This window comes from Bufo bufo, chromosome 1, assembly GCF_905171765.1.
Source record: "Bufo bufo chromosome 1, aBufBuf1.1, whole genome shotgun sequence".
NCBI classification, from domain to species: domain Eukaryota; kingdom Metazoa; phylum Chordata; class Amphibia; order Anura; family Bufonidae; genus Bufo; species Bufo bufo.
Genome location: NC_053389.1, coordinates 9,717,027 through 9,729,131, shown reverse-complemented (window position 1 = coordinate 9,729,131; position 12,105 = coordinate 9,717,027). Strand labels below are relative to the sequence as shown.

The window sequence follows — 12,105 nt, the reverse complement described above, 5'->3', positions numbered from 1 at the left end:
GACAATGATCCTATAACCAGTGCCATGTAGACAATGATCCTATAACCAGTGCCATGTAGACAGTGACCTATAACCAGTGCCATGTAGACAATGATCCTATAACCAGTGCCATGTAGACAGTTACCTATAACCAGTGCCATGTAGACAATGATCCTATAACCAGTGCCATGTAGACAGTGACCTGTAACCAGTGCCATGTAGACAATGATCCTATAACCAGTGCCATGTAGACAATGATCCTATAACCAGTGCCATGCAGACAGTGACCTATAACCAGTGCCATGTAGACAATGATCCTATAACCAGTGCCATGTAGACAGTGACCCTATAACCAGTACCATAACAGTGACCTATAACCAGTGCCATGTAGACAATGATCCTATAACCAGTGCCATGTAGACAGTTACCTATAACCAGTGCCATGTAGACAATGATCCTATAACCAGTGCCATGTAGACAGTTACCTATAACCAGTGCCATGTAGACAGTGACCTATAACCAGTGCCATGTAGACAGTGACCTATAACCAGTGCCATGTAGACAGTGACCTATAACCAGTGCCATGTAGACAGTGGACCTATAACCAGTGCCATGTAGACAGTGATTTATAACCAGTGCCATGTAGACAGTGACCTATAACCAGTGCCATGTAGACAGTGACCCTATAACCAGTGCCATGTAGACAGTGACCTATAACCAGTGCCATGTAGACAGTGACCTATAACCAGTGCCATGTAGACAGTTACCTATAACCAGTGCCATGTAGACAATGATCCTATAACCAGTGCCATGTAGACAGTGACCTATAACCAGTGCCATGTAGACAGTGACCTATAACCAGTGCCATGTAGACAGTGACCTATAACCAGTGTCATGTAGACAGTGACCTATAACCAGTGCCATGTAGACAGTGACCCTATAACCAGTGCCATGTAGACAGTGACCCTATAACCAGTGCCATAACAGTGACATTTACTTGTCACTTTCTTCCCTGACGCTGATCTCCAGAAACAGAGATCAGCGGCAGGGAAGTATTCTGCTGGAAAGATCTGTAAGTGACCGAACGAGACAGAGATCAGGAAAGATCAAGAATTGCACCAAAAACTGCATGACACCGCTGCAGACAAGTGTGAATGAGCCTTTATGTTTCAGGCAGCAAACAGTATACACAGCAGATAAAGAGATGCGGACTGTCATCAGAGTGCGGCAGTGCGGGGACCATCACCACCGGCCACAAGAACATCTCCAAAAATACCACCTGCTGCTACACTACCAACTGTGGGGCTCCAATACCAACCTGTAAGTACTTACCTGTTATACACTGCTTCTATAGTAGTCTAAGATTCAGTTTATCAGGGATGCCCAACCCGCAGCCCTCCAGCTGTTGCAAAACTAAAACTCCCAACATGCTCTGATAGCTGTAGGTTGTCTCGGCATGCTGGGAGTTGTAGTTTTGCACCATCTGGAGGGCTGCATGATAGATGATAGATAGATAGATAGATAGATAGATAGATAGATAGATAGATAGATAGATAGATAGATAATAGATAATAGATAATAGATAATAGATAATAGATAATAGATAGATAGTAGAGGCAGGTAAATAGGTACATAGATATACAGGGAGTGCAGAATTATTAGGCAAGTTGTATTTTTGAGGATTCATTTTATTATTGAACAACAACCATGTTCTCAATGAACCCAAAAAACTCATTAATATCAAAGCTGAATATTTTTGGAAGTAGTTTTTAGTTTGTTTTTAGTTTTAGCTATTTTAGGGGGATATCTGTGTGTGCAGGTGACTATTACTGTGCATAATTATTAGGCAACTTAAAAAAAACAAATATATACCCATTTCAATAATTTATTTTTACCAGTGAACATCTCAACATTCACAAATATACATTTCTGACATTCAAAAACAAAACAAAAACAAATCAGTGACCAATATAGCCACCTTTCTTTGCAAGGACACTCAAAAGCCTGCCATCCATGGATTCTGTCAGTGTTTTGATCTGTTCACCATCAACATTGCGTGCAGCAGCAACCACAGCCTCCCAGACACTGTTCAGAGAGGTGTACTGTTTTCCCTCCTTGTAAATCTCACATTTGATGATGGACCACAGGTTCTCAATGGGGTTCAGATCAGGTGAACAAAGAGGCCATGTCATTAGATTTTCTTCTTTTATACCCTTTCTTGCCAGCCACGCTGTGGAGTACTTGGACGCGTGTGATGGAGCATTGTCCTGCATGAAAATCATGTTTTTCTTGAAGGATGCAGACTTCTTCCTGTACCACTGCTTGAAGAAGGTGTCTTCCAGAAACTGGCAGTAGGACTGGGAGTTGAGCTTGACTCCATCCTCAACCCGAAAAGGCCCCACAAGCTCATCTTTGATGATACTAGCCCAAACCAGTACTCCACCTCCACCTTGCTGGTGTCTGAGTCGGACTGGAGCTCTCTGCCCTTTACCAATCCAGCCACGGGCCCATCCATCTGGCCCATCAAGACTCACTCTCATTTCATCAGTCCATAAAACCTTAGAAAAAATCAGTCTTGAGATATTTCTTGGCCCAGTCTTGACTTTTCAGCTTGTGTGTCTTGTTCAGTGGTGGTCGTCTTTCAGCCTTTCTTACCTTGGCCATGTCTCTGAGTATTGCACACCTTGTGCTTTTGGGCACTCCAGTGATGTTGCAGCTCTGAAATATGGCCAAACTGGTGGCAAGTGGCATCTTGGCAGCTGCACGCTTGACTTTTCTCAGTTCATGGGCAGTTATTTTGCGCCTTGGTTTTTCCACACGCTTCTTGCGACCCTGTTGACTATTTTGAATGAAACGCTTGATTGTTCGATGATCACGCTTCAGAAGCTTTGCAATTTTAAGAGTGCTGCATCCCTCTGCAAGATATCTCACTATTTTTGACTTTTCTGAGCCTGTCAAGTCCTTCTTTTGACCCATTTTGCCAAAGGAAAGGAAGTTGCCTAATAATTATGCACACCTAATATAGGGTGTTGATGTCATTAGACCACACCCCTTCTCATTACAGAGATGCACATCACCTAATATGCTTAATTGGTAGTAGGCTTTCGAGCCTATACAGCTTGGAGTAAGACAACATGCATAAAGAGGATGATGTGGTCAAAATACTCATTTGCCTAATAATTCTGCACGCAGTGTATAGTGTTATATCGGCAGCCTGTGTCTGTTTCTACTACTACTCCCATTTTTGTCACCACCACTCCCTCCTCTCCGTGCTCGCTGGGCTGCCCTCTCACTCCTTGCCTGAGCTCAGGTTCCTAGTTTACTAGTTTAACCAGTGTAGGTGCTATTCTGTCTGCACGTGCACCAAGCTTCTGCCTGTTTACCGACTGTTACTCCACCACCTGCCCTGACTGTAGCCTGTCTACCATACTGACCCTTTTCTGTGCGCCTTGACCTTGGACTACTTTTACGGATTTCCACGAACTCTACCTGCCCTGACCTCTGCCTGTTTATTGACTAGAAGTACTGACTCTTTGGTGCTTCATACCGGTGTCTCTGATCCCAATGGGTCAGCTATCCCCCACACAAGGACTATTTTAAGAGGTAGCGGCCTGGCGGGTCTGCTGCAGTGAAGGCCAGATCCCTGTATAGGAGTTAAAGGGTGAAAACCAGGGGACCACCAGAATAATTAAGAGTAGCTCAAAGTCAATCCAGTAAGTTGGAATAGTGGGTTCACGCCACTGTCCATTACACATTGATAGCTACGTCATGAATCCAAGGACTTACACAACATCATCTCCTGAGTGCCCACCGGATACAGGGAGATCTCTGTCCCCACCCTGAAAAATCACATATTAATCTGTTATAAAGAGGAGCGCCATGAGCAGATCAGACCAGTGAGGAGAGAAGACAGCCACATCTGGGTAAGAACAGGCCACTCCATCCTCACCTCTCGGTCTAAAGTCTACCTCTGTGCAGCATACATGGCTCCACCAGACCAGCCTTTTCTGTCTACCTTGATCTTTTGAACGGTCCAAGATGTCAGTTCCAAATTATATAGAGACCATAAACAGACCAGAGATCAAGGAGATGCTCCACAACTTAATATAGTGTATGAGCTGAACCAAGAAGGAGCAAACCTTCCGGTAAAATACCTCAACTACAGTCAGGTCCATAAATATTGGGACATGGACACAATTCTAACATTTTTGGCTCTATACACCACCACAATGGATTTGAAATGTAACAAACAAGATGTGCTTTACCTGCAGACTGTCAGCTTTAATTAGAGGGAATTTACATCCAAATCAGGTGAACGGTGCAGGAATTACAACAGTTTGCATATGTGCCTCCCACTTGTTAAGGATCCAAAAGTATTGGGACAATTGTCTTCTCAGCTGTTCCATGGCCAGGTGTGTGTTATTCCCTCATTATCCCAATTACACTGAGCAGATAAAAGATCCAGAGGTCATTTCCAGTCTGCTATTTGCATTTGGAATCTGTTGCTGTCAACTCTCAAGATGAGATCCAAAGAGCTGTCACTATCAGTGAAGCCATCATTAGGCTGAAAAAACAACAAACCCATCAGAGAGATAACAAAAACATTAGGCCTGGCCAAAACAACTGTTTGGAACATTCTTAAAAAGAAGGAACGCAGCGGTGAGCTCAGCAACACCAAAAGACCCGGAAGACCACGGAAAACAACTGTGGTGGATGACCAAAGAATTCTTTCCTGGTGAAGAAAACACCCTTCACAACGGTTGGCCAGATCAAGAACACTCTCCAGGAGGTAGGTGTATGTGTGTCAAAGTCAACAATCACGAGAAGACTTCACCAGAGTGAATACAGAGGGTTCACCACAAGATGTAAACCATTGGTGAGCCTCAAAAACAGGAAGGCCAGATTAGAGTTTGCCAAACGACATCTAAAAAAGCCTTCACAGTCCTGGACCAACATCCTATAGACAGATGAGACCAAGACCAACTTGTACCAGAGTGATGGGAAGAGAAGAGTATGGAGAAGGAAAGGAGCTGCTCATGATCCTAAGCATACCACCTCATCAGTGAAGCATGGTGGTGGTAGTGTCATGGCGTGGCATGTATGGCTGCCAATGGAACTGCTTCTCTTGTATTTATTGATGATGTGACTGCTGACAAAAGCAGCAGGATGAATTCTGAAGTGTTTCGGGCAATATTATCTGCTCATATTCAGCCAAATGCTTCAGAACTCATTGGACGGCGCTTCACAGTGCAGATGGACAATGACCCAAAGCATACTGCAAAAGCAACCAAAGAGTTTTTTAAGGGAAAGAAGTGGAATGTTCTGCAATGGCCGAGTCAATCACCGGACCTGAATCCGATTGAGCATTTCACTTGCTGAAGACAAAACTGAAGAGAAAATGCCCCAAGAACAAGCAGGAACTGAAGACAGTTGCAGTAGAGGCCGGGCAGAGCATCACCAGGGATGAGACCAGCGTCTGGTGATGTCTATGCGTTCCAGACTTCAGGCTGTAATTGACTGCAAAGGATTTTCAACCAAGTATTAAAAAGTGAAAGTTTGATTTATGATTATTATTCTGTCCCATTACTTTTGGTTCCTTAACAAGTAGGAGGCACATATGCAGACTGTTGTAATTCCTGCACCGTTCACCTGATTTGGATGTAAATACCCTCAAATTAAAGCTGACAGTCTGCAGGTAAAGCACATCTTGTCCGTTTCATTTCAAATCCATTGTGGTGGTGTATAGAGCCAAAAAATTTTGAATTGTGTCCATGTCCCAATATTTATGGACCTGACTGTATATACTTTACACCATGGCAGAAATGTCCAACCTAAAAAGAGGCAACAATAAGAGGCCAAGAAAACAACATCCCAACTGCTGGTTTGAAGGGAATGTAAAACCATAAGCAAGGCGCTAAGAACGGCCTAAAGTTAAAAAGAATCAAGACCCAAACAACCCCATACAACGGCAATACCATCCTCAGAAAAAAAAGCAAGGCGACCTCTCCACCAAACACCTCCAACTCCAAGAAGCTCTCCAGGACAACTCCTTATGGGAACTATGGAACCACATGGGCACATACTGTAACAACCACCTTCACATCCAAAATGGCAACAACTGACTCCAGTACTTCAAGGACCTGTGCAATGACATCCCAAAGGAGAACCAAAGCCCAGAACAAAAAGATATCGCAAAAACATGAAAGATTTTTTCCTTCATATCTAAGATTTCCAAAAACCCTCTGGATGCATCAGTCACACTCCAAGAGATAACAGAGAGGATATCATTGATCAAGGGTAAAAAATCCAGCAGCTTAGATGGGATCCTCCAAAAAATGATCAAATACAGCCACCGGGTATCCAGGCTGCAAAAGCAAAACTCTTTAATGTCATGCTAAGTGCAGGTCACTTCCACCACAGCTGGAACCATAATGGCCATACACAAGAGCCAGTTACAATTACAGTTACAACCTGGCCAACTACCTACGGATATGTACGAGCAACCAGAGAAACTGCTCAAGAGTTTCCAGTCTGAGGATCCTTAGCTTCTTTAGCCAGAACACTGTCCGCAGCAAAAGCCAAGCAGGCTTCACGCCAAACCACCATGCCACAGACCACATCTTCACCCTGCACACCCTCAAGAAAAGCCACGTCCACACCACTGCACTACGGACCACATTCTACACCCTTCACAGCTTCATCAACAGCCACATTCAGACCACCTCACCACAGACCACATCTACACCCTACAAAGCCTCATCAAGAGTCACATCCAGACCACCTCACCAGTGCTACTGACCACATCTATACCCTGCACAGCCTCATCAAGAGCCACGTCCACACCACTGCACCACGGACCACATCTATAAAGTGTTCCTTTTAGGAAATGGTCAGATATCATAGTCAAGTATCAGAATAATGCTAGTGTGACTCCTGACCCTGACACCTGACACTGACAGATGACCCCGACACATGACCCCCACACCTGACCCTGACTTTTTGACTCTGACATCTGAGTTTGACTTATCATCTTCATAGGTCAGGGTCAAAGTGAGAATGAGCTATAGATATACTATCTCCTTGTATGCTAAATCACACAACCAAAGAAAGTCTATATCTGAGCTTATAGCTCTGTGGCTTAACTGCTATAAGCTGACATATCACAGTATAATATGAGCGCATAGCTCCGTGGTTAGATTGCTGGTTTGTACTCTGGATTTTTTGGGTTCAAGTTCAAACCTTAAAACGACAAGTTAATGTTTTTAAACATTAGATAAGATACAAATTCACATGATGTGTGACCCTGATGTCTGACTCCTCTGACTAGTCAGCGTCGCAATGACTTTTAGGTTCATTGTACTTTTAATATGCTCAATCACATAGATGAAGAAAATCTCTCAGGTTGCCGTCTGAGCCTATAGCTCAGTGGTTTAGACGCTTGCCTGACATGCAGTGTTCTTGGGTTTAAAACCCCTATCAGTCTTTAACAAAAATAACATTTTAATGAGCCCTAGAAAATAGACTTTTAGGTTTACTGTATATTTGTCTTCTGAATCACATAGCTAGAGAAAATCACGACCTAACAATAGGTGGACCTGTAGCTTACTGGTGGGTTGTCTGACTCTCATGCAGTGTCCTAGGGCTTAAAAACCACTAATGGACAAAAAAAGAGCTTGGATTTTTTTTTACATAAAACAGATGACAAAGAGTACTGTAAGTAGTCCTTTTTTATTTTATGAAAGAGTACATGGGCAGCACTATAGTAAGGGGGGCACTAATTTACTGTATCTTCATCTATTTCCAGGTGACTGAAGGCTATTTTGCTTTCTGATGTCTTGAAAGAGTCACTGTACAATACAATAATGTATTCTTATTTCTTAGGAAGGGGTCTAATTATCAGATCTGTAAATCACTTTATCGAAATTATTTTTTCGCATCCACCCAAACATAAGCTGCAAAGATATGACTACTCGGGGTCTCACTAGTCCGCTGTGGTTAGGCATGGTCCAGCTCTCCCAGCAAATACAAGCAGGAGGAAGTGTGGGCCTGTTCTGGAGTAGATGATGCTGTAGGAGACTTGCCAGATTCACTGCCTCTTCACAGATCTGCAAACCAACTTATCTTACTGTCAGTCTGCTCTCCCTCCTCTATCTTACATGGCTTATACATTGATTCACCTCTCTCAAGTGTGTATGCAGTTCCATATTAGCAAGAACCACTATTTTTCTGGGACCCCTGAAAAAGTTGATTAGATATATAATCCAGGACATAGCTCTGTATACAGTGACTACTGAACTTTTTCAGGGGTACCAGAAAAAATGTGATTCCTGCTAATATGGAACTGCATACACACTTGAGAGAGGTGAATCAATGTATAAGCCATGTAAGATAGCGGAGGAGGGAGAGCAGACTTACAGTAAGATGTTGGTTTGCAGATCTGTGAAGAGGCAGTGAATCTGGCAAGTCTCCTACAGCATCATCTACTCCAGAACAGGCCCACACTTCCTCCTGCTTGTATTTGTTTGGAGAGCTGGACCGTGCCTAACCACAGCGGACTAGTGAGACCCTGAGTAGTCATATCTTTGCAGCTTATGTTTGGGTGGATGCCGACAAATAATTTCAATAAAGTGATTTACAGATCTGATAATTAGACCCCTTCCTAATAAATAAGAATACATTATTGTATTGTACAGTGACTCTTTCAAGACATCAGAAAGCAAAATAGCCTTCAGTCACCTGGAAATAGATGAAGATACAGTAAATTAGTGCCCCCCTTACTATAGTGCTGCCCATGTACTCTTTCATAAAATAAAAAAAGGACTACTTACAGTACTCTTTGTCATCTGTCTGAAGACTGTGCCCATTACTTGTACTGTGACACCCAACACCCAAACAAGCCAGCATGGTCATTTGTCTGCATATCCCACTTGGGCCACCAATTCTCTTACCTTGCACCCCATTGCTCATCTAACACCAAGGGCATCCTAGCCACCACCAGACAGGTACCCCTAAATTGAGGGTGTGCCAGGAGGAGGAGAAAAGGTGTGCCCCTCCAACCACTGCAATCCCAGCCTTGGGGAGCAATGGAGAAGGGTTGGTTACTACTCCTAGCCTCCTCATCCCTCATGTCCTTCCCCCAGTGGGCCAGCTTACAGCAATGTCATCAGAAGCTCCAGCTGGTAAATGGGAGGAGAACAGCTTATTTCCAGCAGAGGAGTCATACAGGGCTGTAGCTTCAGTCCAACACTCTTCAATATCTACATCAATGAGCTGGCAGTGGTTCTGGACTCCTCCTCAGCCCCAGGTCTCAACCTTCATGGCAGTGAGGTGAAATTCCTGCTGTGTGTAGATGACCTCCTGTTGCTATCACCAACTGATAAAGGCCTCCAAGAAAATCTGCAAATCGTGGAGAAATTCAGCACCACATGAGCTCTTCCCATCAATCCAAAGAAAACCAACATCATGGTGTTCCAGAAGAGAAACTGGAAACCAGCTGGGCATCCTGCCCCTCTGCTAAACAACTACCCACTTACAGAAACTGACAGGTATACCTACCTAGTCCTAGACATGAAAAACCTTCCATACCATCAGAAGGTGTCTATACCACCAGTGCAAGTAAAATTTTGGATAGCATCATCTCCAATCATCTCCCCAATCCTCCTGTATGGCAGCGAAGTCTGGGGTCCAGATACATACACAGACTGGTCAAAGTGGGACTCTGGGCCAGCAGAAATGTTCCACCTGGAATTCTGAAAGCATCTCAGAGCTGAGCAAATTCCCACTACACCTTGCTGACCTTAAGAGGGCGCTATCATTCAGGGCCAATCTACATAGCAACAGTCCCAGCTCCTACCATCACAAATCCTTGCTGCAACAAGAAGAATCAGGGAAATGAAATACCCCGGAACAAGTCACTCTAACCCAGCCTGATCAAGCCACCAACCTGTACAGCCAGACAAAGGGAGAAATCCAGAGGACGATACACAAGAGCAAAGAGGAGTATATCAGCGTCTGGAGGAACGACATAAGAACATCCCAGAAGCTGACAGTATATCAGAGCCTGCTGAGGGAGTACAAACCCCATATCTGGAGAAACTCCACAACCCCAGAGACCGACAGATACTGAGCCGGTACAGACTGAGCGCCCACAGCCTGCTCATCGAATCCGGGCGTCACCGTCAGAGGTACAAGCCCAGGGAGAGCAGACTGTGCCAGCAGTGCGACCAGGAGGACGTGGAGGAAAAGACCCATTTCCTGCTGTGGTGCCCCAAATACTCAGCAGTGAGGGAGACTGACTGATCTCTGCCCAGACTTCATCTCCATGGAGGAGGAAGAGAGACTCTCCATACTGCTGGGGGAGGAGGAGAACACAGCGGCCACAGCAGCACAATATATTACTGCCTGCCATAGACTGAGAGGAGCCTGATATACCATGGACTCCTATACCCCCACCCTGGACGTGTGCCCATCCCCCAACCCAATTATTTCCTACTTGCTTTGGGAATGCTAATATGTTTTTAGTCCTTGCTAATAAAGCTTGTTTGAATTTGAAATTAGATAGATAAATAATAGATAGATAATAGATAGATAATAGATAGATAGATAATAGATAGATAGATAGATAGATAGATAGATAGATAGATAATAGATAATAGATGATAGATAGATAGATAGATAGATAGATAGATAGATAGATAGATAGATAGATAGATAGATAGATAGATAATAGATAGATAATAGATAGATAATAGATAGATAGATAGATAGATAGATAGATAGATAATAGATAATAGATAGATAATAGATAGATAATAGATAGATAATAGATAGATAATAGATAGATAGATAGATAGATAATAGATAGATAGATAGATAGATAGATAGATAATAGATAGATAATAGATAGATAATAGATAGAGAGATAATAGATAGATAATAGATAGATAATAGATAGATAGATAATAGATAGATAATAGATAGATAATAGATAGATAATAGATAATAGATAGATAGAGAGATAATAGATAGATAATAGATAATAGATAGATAGATAGATAGATAGATAATAGATAGATAATAGATAGATAATAGATAATAGATAGATAGATAGATAATAGATAATAGATAGATAATAGATAGATAATAGATAATAGATAGATAGATAATAGATAATAGATAGATAATAGATATATAGATAGATAATAGATAGATAATAGATAATAGATAGATAGATAGATAATAGATAGATAGATAATAGATAGATAATAGATAGATAGATAATAGATAGATAGATAATAGATAGATAATAGATAGATAATAGATAGATAGATAATAGATAGATAGATAATAGATAGATAATAGATAGATAGATAATAGATAGATAATAGATAATAGATAGATAGATAATAGATAATAGATAGATAATAGATAGATAATAGATAGATAGATAATAGATAGATAATAGATATATAGATAGATAATAGATAGATAATAGATAGATAATAGATAATAGATAGATAGATAGATAATAGATAGATAGATAGATAATAGATAGATAATAGATAGATAATAGATAGATAGATAATAGATAGATAATAGATAGATAATAGATAGATAATAGATAGATAGATAATAGATAGATAGATAATAGATAGATAATAGATAGATAGATAATAGATAGATAATAGATAATAGATAGATAATAGATAATAGATAATAGATAGATAATAGATAGATAATAGATAATAGATAGATAATAGATAGATAATAGATAGATAATAGATAGATAGATAGATAGATAGATAGATAGATAATAGATAGATAGATAGATAGATAGATAGATAGATAGATAATAGATAGATACTAGATAGATAATAGATAGATAATAGATAGATAGATAGATAGATAGATAGATAGATAGATAGATAGATAATAGATAGATACTAGATAGATAATAGATAGATAGATAGATAGATAGATAGATAGATAATAGATAGATACTAGATGTCCTGGGCTGTGAGTTTCCTTCTGAACTCCAAAAATACTGATAAATGAATCGGAGTTCAGACTGGGAGCAGTAGTACAGACGGATGTGAGTGATGAGCTCTGTACAGCACTGTGGAGTAT

At 41.4% G+C, this 12,105-nt stretch overlaps 1 protein-coding gene across 1 annotated transcript in view; it reads left to right on the top strand.

Annotated features, from left to right (window-relative positions):
- Positions 1-12,105, top strand: part of LOC120987313 — a 64,402-nt gene that overhangs the window by 45,956 nt on the left and 6,341 nt on the right. Inside the window, exon 7 of the mRNA XM_040415883.1 lies at positions 1,153-1,299. Coding sequence (XP_040271817.1) covers positions 1,153-1,299 — 147 coding nt within the window. The remainder of the gene's footprint in view (positions 1-1,152; positions 1,300-12,105) is intronic.